Source organism: Diceros bicornis, chromosome 35 (genome assembly GCF_020826845.1).
Source record: "Diceros bicornis minor isolate mBicDic1 chromosome 35, mDicBic1.mat.cur, whole genome shotgun sequence".
Taxonomy (NCBI): Eukaryota; Metazoa; Chordata; class Mammalia; order Perissodactyla; family Rhinocerotidae; genus Diceros; species Diceros bicornis.
Genome location: NC_080774.1, coordinates 16,952,558 through 16,964,678, shown reverse-complemented (window position 1 = coordinate 16,964,678; position 12,121 = coordinate 16,952,558). Strand labels below are relative to the sequence as shown.

Sequence of the window (12,121 nt, the reverse complement as noted above, 5' to 3'; positions counted from 1 at the left end):
CGTCCATTCCCTGCAGATCAGTTCCTTCTGCTTTATTCCCCATCTCAAAATGATAACCACTGCCTGACCAGTCCCCCAAGCCAGAAATCAACCTGGACTCCTCCTCCTTCCTCAGCCCCCCTCCAATCTATCTCAAAGTCCTATGATTTCATCTCCTTGGAATCTCTCAGCTCCTTAGTATCTATCTCTATCACCTTACATCAGGCCACTGGCATCTCTTGCTTGGATGACTGCAGTGGTCTCCCAGCTGGTGTCTCCCTGCACCCGTTCCCGTGTTACTTCCCCATGTAACCTTTTAGGCAATGGGCCATTTGGGGCTATCCCTGTTCTCACCTATACTCACCTTTAGGCTAATCTAAGCACACTGTCCTATCTTCCCAGAACAATAAGAATCCAACTTTAAAATCATTAATGGATAATGTAGTTTTTAATGATGGAATCTATGAAGTCACAGGAGGAGGCTTACTCTGCAATCACACAGCAATACTTCTTACACTGGCCCCTTAATTCTCTCTCCTCTTTCCCCAAGTTTCCCTATCATGGCAGCTGCTGCAGTATCTCTCTTTCACTCCTTTTCCTTCCCCTATCTTGCAGACACTCTCTAGTCAAATTAGCTCTCAGTCTCCTCCCCTATTCTATATCTCTAATCCCCTCAGCTGCCACTTCCTACTGAGAAGGTCTCATCACAACATAACTCCTTAAAACCCTTCAGTGGCTACTCACTGCCTTCAGCAGAGTCCACACTCCATAATATGGTCTACTAGGCCTTGCCAGCCCCAGCTCCTTCTCTCTTCTTTACTCCACTTCAACTCCTTGCCCTAGCCATACCGTAGGGCGGTGGGATTTGTCCTCAGTCTGCCTTGCTCTCTCTTTTTATTTTTTGGTGAGGAAGATCAGCCCTGAGCTAACATCTGTGCCCATCTTCCTCTACTTTATACATGGGACACAGCCACAGCATGGGCCATGGCTTGATGAGTGGTGCACAGGTCGGCGCCGGCGATCTGAACCTGTGAACCTGCGAAGCCTGGGCTGCTGGAGCAGAGCTCGCGCTCTTAACCACTACACCACTGGGCTGGTCCCTGCCTTGCTCTCTTCATTCTGGGCAATCGCTCATGCTGTCCTCTTTGCCTGAAAGCCCTCCCCTTCTTCCCTATGGTTAACTCCTACTGGTCTTTCAGGGCTCAACCTAAACATCTCCTCCTGGAAGCCTTCTTTATAATCTCTAAGACTGCATTAGGTGGGGGCCAGCCCTGTGGCTTAGCGGTTAAGTGCGCGTGCTCCGCTGCTGGCGGCCCGGGTTCGGATCCCGGGCGCGCACCGAGGAACCGCTTCTCTGGCTATGCTGAGGCTGTGTCCCACATACAGCAACTAGAAGGATGTGCAACCATGACATACAACCATCTACTGGGGCTCTGGGGCGGGGGGACTGCATTAGGTGGTCTCACAGCAGCTTACCTTTATCACAACTGTACTCTAAGTGACTGAATAGCAACTTGAATATACACTTGGAGGACAGAGTTGTATTGCTACATGTTGTGGGCCTTGTACAGTGCCTAAACTATAGCATGCATTGGATGATGCTGAATAATTAGGTGAGCAAAAGCTCAAGAGGGCGTCCCTGTCTAGGGACGGTGGCCTTAGCAGGGAATGGAGCTCATGGGCCCCTTAAGCATTAGGCCAAAATTCTGGCCTCATTTGTGTTCTAACCTGCAAAGGTTAGTACCTGGGATCACAGAAACAAAATTCAACTTTGGGGTTCCATGGATGATCATAAATGCCTCCTAGCAATTTAGCTGTGTTCCTTCTAATCCAGAAAGGCTGTACTTGCTACATCCCCACATCTGGGCACATTTTCTAGGCTAGGTATGAACCCTTTAGTGATTGCATTCTGCAAGACTTTGCATAATACAAGCTGAATCATTACTATTTACAAGCAGTCTTCCTTCTAGAGTCCTATTAGGTCACTGAGCTGACTCCACTTCTCTCTCCTTAGGAGACTACCCAACTGCCTCCGACAGCATTTTTTTTTTTTCTGGTCTTTCCTGGCAACAATCACATAGGAGTGGTAGCACTCAGAGAGTGGTGTTAATACCCCTAAGCACATCCTCAAAATGAGGGAGCACCTGGACTTTAGCATGCCTTTAAGATACATAAGCTCCTACAAGGCTGTGTACTTAGACTCAAGATCATATTTGGCCAGGGCTCTTTCCTGCTTGCCTCCTGAAGGCCAGCAAAGAACAACTAGAAGCTTTACATAATCCAAAATACAACAGATGGTTCCAATTGTTTTACTTTAGAAATAATTTATTGGGTTTTATTACAATTGTAAAAGTAGTACACGCTATTTACAGACAATTTGATAAATACAGAAAAGCACAAATAGAAATAAAAATATAGAAATCATTTCCATCAAGAGATATCTCCACAAACATTTGGAAGGTTATTTTTGTCCTATACTTTTTTGTTACAAGCAATGAATATTTATATATATTTATATATAACATATATTCTCTTGTACATATATAACATATATTTATATATTTATATATATATTTATATACCTTGAATATATAACATATATTCTCTTGTACAGAACTGGATAATGCGTAAAATTTTATTTCCTTTTTTGTTTTTTTCAGAATATAAAAAATGAAACAGTTGCAGTAACATCTTCAACTTTACAAAAATGTATGACATCTAGAGTGAAAGTTCCTACAACTGCATTCTTTAGAGACAACTGGTGTCAATTAGTTTAACAGATTCATTCAGAATATATACTCACACGTGTATATGTATATATTAAATATCATTTTTAATTCATTTTCATTATAACTAAATCAGCATGACCTTACTATCCTTCAAAACATGATTTAATAATTGTATAACATCCAACAGTATTGCATGGACCACTATCTTATTATCAGCAGTTTAATTTTTTTTTAATTGCAGAGAATGCAATGAACATACATAATTTATTGTCAGAATTTCTTATTTCCTTATGTTAAAATCCTGCAAGTGGAATTACGGATCAAGTACGGATATGTACGTTATCAGGGCCTGACGTATACCATCAATTTGCCCTCCAAAAAGGTTACACACTCAGTAGTTCTGTGTGGGTGCCTAATTTTTTGTTTGTTTTGATTTTTAAAAGGCTCAGAGGTGGTATAACTACAAATCAGCTACCTTCAGATTAAATGTTTGGTTTTGTAGGATTCCAAAAAGGAAATCCAACTCCAGTCTCGGGAAGGCGTGGACCCACAGACACAGGAGACCGAGCTTGATGCAAATGCACGAGGTTTTATTAAGCGGAGCTCCGGGTCGACACGTATCTCTCGCAGGAGACAGAGGGGTCGACCCCGAACCTTAAGGGGCAAGCTCTTTTATAGGATTCGGAAGCATAAAGAGGGAAAAGGTTGGCGCGGTCTTACATGATTGGCTAATTTAAAACATTTAAACAGTTACATTTTATGGCGCGAATTGCTATGGCGCGAAGCAATTATCAGGTTACACACACGCGTCCCCATCTGGACCCCCTCCACCCCGACCCTCCCAAACTTATCCCTCTGGAGCACTCTCTTGTTCTCAATTTTCCCCGAACAGTTTAGGGCGAGTCTTCTATGAATAGAGTCAGTCAGGATCGATAAACGTTCCGCCTTATACCAGGAATCCTTAGGGTGTGGAGGTGCCTGTCTCTAAGGTATTAACTTTTAAATTTTTAATATAATTTACTTCCTTCATTCCCCACTTCTTCTTTTGTCCCTAGTTCTAATCTTAGAACTTAGTTTTCGGAGTCTACTATCAGTGGCTCATTGCGTGGGAGAGCTTGGTAATGGCGTTGGAGCATCATAGCATGCACTGCATTGACTCTTTTTCTTATGAAAGCAGTAATTCTATTGAAAACACATGGTCCGAAAACCAAAAGTAGACAAAGAATCAGCAAGGGTCCTGCTAGGGAGGATAGTAAGGTCGTCATCCAGGGGGACTTAGTGAACCAGGATTCAAACCAGCTTTGTTGCGCCTCCCTGCTTTGCTGCCTCATGTCTAATCTTTTCTTTAATCTTTGCATTGAATCTCGGACTACCCCTGTGTGATCTGCATAGAAACAGCAGTCTTCTTTAAGGGCCGCACAAAGTCCTCCCTCTCTTAAAAACAGCAGATCTAATCCTCTTCTATTCTGGAGCACTACTTCAGACAGGGAGGTGAGGGACTCTTCTAATTTAGAGATGGACTGTTCTAAAGTCCTGAGGTCTTCATCTATAGCATTGCTCAAGGCAGTTAATCCCCTTTCTCCTGTGACTAAGGCCGTAGTGCCAGTCCCTACGCCCGCGGCAACTCCCAGTCCCAGGAGTACAGCCAGGGTGAGGGATACTGGTTCTCTTTTCCATAATCTGGATCTCTGGTCAAATTCATCCTCGAAACTATTGGCAGTATGATAATAAATTCTAGGCACCAACTGCACAAGCACGCAAAAATCTTGTGACGAATTGAATACGCTAGTTGAGATGCAGGGGGTTAGGCCCGTGGTGCAGGCCCACCACCTATTGGGTCCTGGTACCAAAAAATGACCAGGAGTAGTCGGAAGGCTGACTTCAATCTTATTACATAGAGCCTGGTAGCCTGGGGGAATTTTTCCTAAGCATAGTCCTGAACCGGTCCCCGACACATCCGTTAGGGTTAGCCGCCCTTCTTTGCCCCAAAGACAAGTCGTGTGGTCTGGGGTGTTATTATAGACCCCCATGGTGGCAATTCCTTCATAATAAGGGGGGCTGACCGCTAGGCATAGCCAGCATGATTCAGTCATTTCAGGGTTGGAATCATTCAAGGCGTCTCAGTAGGTACTGCGGGAGGTGGCGTAGATGGTGGTCGCAGAGCAGATCTGGTGACCATATCTACGGCCCCATTTAGGGTTATGGATTTTACCTGGGGGGGTTTGGGGCTATTTAACCCTATCGGTCTGCTGGCGGGGGATTTTTGGGGCAGAGGGGACCTCTGATCGGCTAGGATCCCGTTTGGCCCTATTGGTCTGCTGGCGGGGGGTTCTATTTTTAATCTAATAGAGAAGGTCAGGCCATCATCGTACCGTTCTTTGTACAATCTTATTCCCCATGAATGACCATTCCCGATCCAGGTTTTAATTGTTTTTCCCTTCCCTGTGAACTGAATGGTTAAGGGGTGGCACCAGGTATTGCATTCTGAGCCCCGACTCATCTGGTGGCTATAATTTGCTCTAACCCTGATTAAATCCCAAGAAGAGGAGGGTTCCCAATAAGTAGTCCCACTGGTTTCACATCCCCAGTTTTTACAGTAGAAGTCTTCTTTGCCCCCGCACCAGGAGTCAATTGAACGAGGTCTGTGGTGACCGGGGCACACGTAAAAGGGGTATGCCTTTAGTTTACCCTTGCGATGGGGGGAGTGGCATCCTCCGGCTTGTTTTGCCCCCCTTCGTCGACCCATGAAATCCCAGTCAGGGGTTCCTATAGCCAGTTTACAAAGGTCAGGGTGTAAGTCTGGCCACCATGTCCAAGGGGAAGCAGTTTTTTGGATTGACCAGGTTATATCTCCTACCTGGGAGACGACTTGCCACGTGAGCAGTTGAGGAGCGTGGGGATTAGGATTGGACGACCTGCTCGCCGTTCCCATGACGCAAACGCAGCTTAAGAGGGTTATCAGTCTTTTCCACCTTCCAGAGATCTGCTGCATTCTGGGGTGCCTTCTTTACGTGTGTGGCGTGAACCCAAGAGGTTATACCGTCCACCTTGACTGCTGTGGGCGTAGTGAGGAGCACCACGTAGGGCCCCTTCCAACGTGGCTCTAATGACCCCGTCCGATGTCGTCTCACAAGGACAGAGTCCCCAACCTGGAATTGGTGCGGGATGAGCAGATCACCAGGCTGGTAGGCCTCTTTTAGCTGGTTCCAGATGTCGCGCCTGACGGCCTCGAGTGCTTTCAAGCGGGCTGACAAAGGTATAGAAGGTATAATGTCAGGGTCATGTATCCCTATTTGTGCCAAAGGGGGAGGGGTTCCATAGAGGATTTCAAAGGGTGTAAGTTTTAAGGGTCCCTGTGGGGTGTTCCGGACGCGGAACAGGGCAAAGGGCAGGAGGGCTGTCCAGTCACTATCGCCGGTCTCTATGGACAATTTAGTTAGGGTCTCTTTAATTGTTCTATTCATCCTTTCTACCTGGCCTGAGCTCTGGGGTCTATAAGCACAATGTAATTTCCAATTGATCCCCAGTTGACTGGCCAGTCCCTGACTTACCTGGGCAACGAATGCAGGACCGTTGTCAGATCCAATTACCTTTGGGATCCCGAATCTCGGGAGGATTTCTTCCAATATCTTCTTGGCTACTACAGAGGCAGTCTCTTTTCGGGTGGGGAAAGCCTCTACCCATCCCGAGAAGGTATCTACAAATACTAGAAGATATTTATTTCCATACCGGGCCGGTTTGATTTCAGTAAAGTCTATCTCCCAAAAGGTTCCGGGCCTATCTCCCCGGAGTCTATGTCCAGTGCGGTATTTGGTAACTGCAGCATTTGTGAGAGCGCAAGCTCTACAATCCTTATAAATTTCCTCAGCCGCCTTTCTCAAATCTGGTACCTGGTACGGGGAGGCCTCAATAATTTTAATTAGTTTCTGAGGGCTCAAGTGGGTTAGCCGGTGTAGATGTGATAGATATTCTCGCCCTTCTGCAACGGAAAGGACTTTCTCTTCTTTAGTTAGTTCCCCACCGGAGACAGTTTTGTTGACCTTAGCTCCCTGGAGAGTCAGGACCATAGGTCCTAGTGCCGCCCGCTTGGCTTCCAAATCTGCTAAGCGGTTCCCTTGAGCTATGGGGTCGGTGCCTTTCTGATGACCTGGGCAATGGATGATTGCCACCTTTTTAGGCAAATGTATAGCCTCTAGGAGGCCCAGAATCTCTTTTTTATTTTTGATATCTTTTCCGGCCGAGGTAAGCAGCCCTCTTTGTTTATAAATAGCCCCATGAACATGGGCAGTAGCAAAGGCATACCTGCTGTCCATGTATATATTCACAGTCTTATTTTCAGCTAACCTTAACGCCTGTGTCAGGGCGATAAGCTCAGCCTTTTGTGCAGAAGTCCCTTCCGGCAAGCTGCTTGCCCACAGAGTCTTTTTCCCGTCTACCACAGCAGCCCCAGCCATCCTCTTACCTTCTGCCATAAAGCTGCTGCCGTCGGTGTACCAATTAGGGGCCCCAGCCCATGGCTCATCCGGCAGATCGGGTCGGGTCCCCGTTTCTGATGCCAAGATGTCGCCGCATTGGTGAACAGGTATTTCATCATCTGCTTCGGGCAGTAGTGTGGCCGGGTTTAAGATGGCCGGTGGGGCGAAGGTAATTCTCTCAGTTAGGAGCAGACTTTGGTAGTGAGTCATCCGGGCGTTAGTCATCCATCGATCTGGAGGCTGTCTGATAATGCTTTCTAAGGCATGGGGGGCTACTACGGTTATCTGTTGGCCCAGAGTTAACTTATCTGCATCTTTTACCAGCTGGGCAGTGGCGGCGATTGCCCTTAAGCAGGAGGGCCATCCACTGGCTACCGGATCCAGTTTTTTTGATAGATATGCGACTGGGCGCTTCCAGGGCCCAAGGGCTTGAGTTAGGACTCCCCGGGCGATTCCCTTTCTTTCATCTACATACAAGGTGAAGGGCTTGGTCAAATCTGGTAGGGCCAACGCGGGTGCCTCTAATAATGCCCGTTTTAGAGTCTCAAAAGCCTTCTGGTGCTCTAGAGTCCAGACAAAGTTCCCACTTTCCTTAGTCAATGGGTACAGTGGAGCAGCCAGGGTAGCAAACCCAGGGATCCACAATCGGCAGAAGCCGGCTGTCCCCAGGAATTCCCTTACCTGGCGAGCGGAGGTTGGGGCCGGAATCTGGGTCACAGTCTTTTTCCGTGCGTCGGTTAACCACCTTTGGCCGTCCTTTAATGTGTAGCCTAAGTAGACTACTTTTTCCTGGCACAACTGTGCCTTTTTTTTCGACGCCCGGTATCCCAACTCACCCAACTCGGCCAGGAGGCGCTTGGTCCCTTCTTCACAGTCTCCCGGGGTTTCCGCCGCCAACAGTAGATCATCTACATACTGTAAAAGAGTCACTTGAGGGTTTTTAACCCTATAATCAGTCAAGTCCCTGTGGAGGGCTTCATCAAACAGGGTAGGGGAGTTTTTAAAACCTTGAGGTAGTCTCGTCCAAGTCAGTTGTCCAACGATCCCCATATCAGGGTCGCGCCACTCGAAAGCAAAAAGTAATTGGCTTTTTGGGTGAAGCCGTAGACAGAAGAATGCATCTTTCAGGTCCAAGACAGTGTACCATTTTCGTGATGGGGGGAGGGAGCTGAGTAAGTTATATGGGTTTGGCACGGTAGGGTGTAAATCCTGCACTCTCTTATTTACTTCTCTCAAATCCTGGACCGGCCTATAATCATTAGTTCCAGGCTTTTTTACAGGCAGGAGGGGGGTGTTCCAAGGAGACTGGCAAGGAACCAGGATTCCTTGTTGGAGCAGCCTCTGGATATGGGGGCGGATTCCTTCTCTGGCCTCTTTGCTTATTGGGTATTGACGCACCCTTATCGGGAGGGCTCCGGCCTTAAGATCTATCACGACTGGGGGAATTCTCGTAGCCGTCCCTAGTCCCCCGGTTTCAGCCCATGCCGTTGGAAATTCGATCAGCCACTTATCGGTATTGAGCCGAGCTCTAGGCTTAGGCTGCTGATGGAGCCGATATTCTTCCTCTAGCTCCAGGGCCAATATCATGGTGGTAGGTGCGGACCAGGATACTGTAGGCCGAGGTTGAGCAAAATCTATTTGAGCTTTCAGTTTGGTTAAAAGGTCTCGACCTAGCAACGGGGTCGGGCATTCAGGAATCACTAGGAAGGAATGGGACACCCTTCCTTTCCCCAAGTCCACTGTCCGGGAAGTAGTCCATGAGTATTGTTTCTGCCCAGTGGCTCCAACAACCAGAGTCTTTTTAGTTTTTAATTTCCCCAAAGGTTGCTTCAGTACTGAATATTCAGCCCCAGTATCAATCAGAAAACTCATAGGGGTCCCCTCAACAGTTAGGGTTACCCTAGGCTCGGGGAGGGGGCCCGAGCCCCGTCCCCGCTATTCTTCGTCCTCTCCTAAAGACAACACCTTGGGTGTGGCCCTTTTCTTGGGGCATTCCCTTGCCCAGTGTCCTCTCTCCTTACAATAGGCACATTGGTCCTTGTCCAAGGGTTGCCGTCTGCGTGAGCCTGGTCGTGGGGCGTTGCCCAGGTTCCCTGACTGTCTGTGATCTGGCCCTGTCGCTTTTATCACTGCGGCCAGTATTTTAGTTAGTTTTTTTTCTCGTCTCCTGTCTCTTCTGTCTTCCCTCTCCTCAGCCTCCCTTCTCTCTCTCTCTCGCTTTTCCTCTTCACTCTCCCTTTTATGATACACCTTTTCAGCCTCCTTTATTACGTCCCGCAGGTCGTAGTCTTGCAGCCCCTCTAGCCTTTGTAATCTCCTCTTTATATCTGGGGCTGACTGTCCAATAAAGGCCATAATGACAGAGGCCTTCTGCCCTTCCGAGGACGGATCAAAGGGCGTGTACCTGCGGTAAGCCTCCATCAATCGTTCTAGAAAAACGGAGGGGGGTTCGGTGGGTCCTTGCTGAATCTCTCTTACCTTAGCCAAATTGGTGGGCCGCCTTGCGGCTCCCCGGAGACCCGCCACTAGAGCCCGGCGGTAAGCGGACAGCGACCCCCTACCTTCAGCCGTGTTATAGTCCCAGTTGGGTCGGTTGTGCGGAAACCCTTCTTCCGCCTCAGCTATCGTTGCCGGCTGCCCGTTGGTGCCTCGGATATTCTTTCTTGCTTCCTGTGTGATTCTTTCTCTCTCCTCCGTGGTGAAGAGTGCCTGTAAGAGCTGTTGACAGTCATCCCAAGTGGGCTGATGGGAAAACATTAGGGACTCTATCAGGGCGGTTAATCCGGCGGGGTTTTCTGAAAAGGGGGGATGGTTATTTTTCCAGTTATACAGGTCTGAGGAAGAGAAAGGCCAGTACTGGAGGGGTGACAGCTGGTTGGGCCCCGCAGGAGCTCCATACTCTCTTAGCGGGAGCGCCACCGTGGTATCAGGCCCGTCCGGAGTGGCTCCGCGGCGGCTTCGGGTTCCAGCGGAGGGACCCGAGCCAGTCGCCCTCCGTCCTGATTGCGATCCTGGGGCGGGGGAGGGGTAAGGGGGAGGCGAGAAAGGGGGCCATTCGGGAGGAGGCTCAATCTCAGGGTAGACCCCGGGGGGGGCCGAAGGGGTCTCCGACTCCGCTGTTCGAGTTGATTTCGATTTTTGCCGTGTCTCCGCATCCTGCAGCGCCAGGACTCGGGGGCTTAGTTTTTCTGCTTTTACCCATGGCTTAACCCACGGGAGTGGGTTCTGCACCAGATCCTGCCACACTGTAATATATGGTCGTTGGTCAGGATGGGACCCCGGTCTCTCCTGGAAAACAATAGCCCTCACCGCGAGGATAACAGTTAGATTAAACGTCCCCTCAGGGGGCCAACCCACATTGAGGGAGGGCCACTCAGAGGTGCAAAAAGTCTGCCAACGCCCTTTTTTTATTTCTACCGACAATTCGTGCGCTCTCGCTCTCACTTCAGTCCAGTGGTCTAAGGTCAAAGAGAGGGGGGTCGTCATAGTCTGTCCCATCCCGTCAAATGAGGTCCACGTAACGAACAAAAACAGAACAATGAACATCAAAAACACAGCAAAACAAAAACAACTTTGCCCGGTTGGTGTCTGTACAAGCCAACCGAAGGCGGTTTCAGACGGGAGGGGTTTTCGTGTCCTCCCTGGGAAAAAGAGTGCCGTTTCTTTTTCTACCTTAAAGGGGGTAGTCAGGCTTTCCTGACTCCCCTTGTCCCTTGGGGCGTCCCCCAGGGTTGCAGCCTGCAGTTCCCAGCACGTCTGCCACTGCAGCCGCTGGGCCCTCTCGGCCCGAAGCGGCGGCTGCCCAGATACCGAGACCAAAGCAATGCTTCGCGGCGCCGCACACACTCGCACACCCAGTCACTCAGGCTTACCTCCAAGGGGTCTTCGGAGTCTGGGGTGACCGCGCAGATCCCGGACGAGCCCCCAAAATGTAGGATTCCAAAAAGGAAATCCAACTCCAGTCTCGGGAAGGCGCGGACCCACAGACACAGGAGACCGAGCTTGATGCAAATGCACGAGGTTTTATTAAGCGGAGCTCCGGGTCGACACGTATCTCTCGCAGGAGACAGAGGGGTCGACCCCGAACCTTAAGGGGCAAGCTCTTTTATAGGATTCGGAAGCATAAAGAGGGAAAAGGTTGGCGCGGTCTTACATGATTGGCTAATTTAAAACATTTAAACAGTTACATTTTATGGCGCGAATTGCTATGGCGCGAAGCAATTATCAGGTTACACACACGCGTCCCCATCTGGACCCCCTCCACCCCGACCCTCCCAAACTTATCCCTCTGGAGCACTCTCTTGTTCTCAATTTTCCCCGAACAGTTTAGGGCGAGTCTTCTATGAATAGAGTCAGTCAGGATCGATAAACGTTCCCCCTTATACCAGGAATCCTTAGGGTGTGGAGGTGCCTGTCTCTAAGGTATTAACTTTTAAATTTTTAATATAATTTACTTCCTTCAGTTTTATGCCCTTGCTATTGCTAGCATTAATAGTTTGTTTTGCACAAGTTTCATACCCCTCGACATTTTATTATGAAAATTTTTAAGTACACAGAAAGGGTGAAAGAATGGTATAGTGAACTCACTGAATACACCCGCGGTCTGGATTCTATAGTTAACATTCTGCCGCATTTGCTTTCTCATATATTTATTTACCCACCCACCAATCCAAAGAGGTTTCATTTTTAATACGAAAAATCTTTTTAGATCAAGAATCTTCTGATGCGAGGCCTCATTTTTGTACCGTCTCCAGGTTCAATGCCCTGCACAATGGGAGGTAAATGTGAAAAGGTGCCAAGGTGGGAGTCTACCTGGGCTCCTGAGCTTCTGAAGGACTCAGCACATAGGCTGGGAGCATGGCTCTGGGTTCTAATCCCGACCCCAATACGAGACCTCAGTTTTCTCACCCGTAATATCGGAATCCCTCCATCCTGGGT

The 12,121-nt window shown here is 48.6% G+C and overlaps 1 protein-coding gene across 1 annotated transcript; it reads right to left on the bottom strand.

Moving 5' to 3' along the window:
* Positions 1-3,277: 3,277 nt before the first annotated feature.
* Positions 3,278-11,107, bottom strand: LOC131398241 (uncharacterized). Its single transcript, XM_058531567.1, has 2 exons — positions 7,171-11,107; positions 3,278-5,955 (listed from the first exon to the last, which is right to left on the bottom strand). The coding sequence occupies exon 1, from the start codon at positions 10,727-10,729 to the stop codon at positions 9,119-9,121; it is 1,611 nt and encodes a 536-aa protein (XP_058387550.1). The 5' UTR covers positions 10,730-11,107; the 3' UTR covers positions 3,278-5,955; positions 7,171-9,118.
* Positions 11,108-12,121: the final 1,014 nt, after the last annotated feature.

Bases quoted from the DNA above. Each gene is read 5' to 3' on its own strand.
- LOC131398241 (XM_058531567.1), bottom strand. From the start codon at position 10,729: ATGTTCATTGTTCTGTTTTTGTTCGTTACGTGGACCTCATTTGACGGG.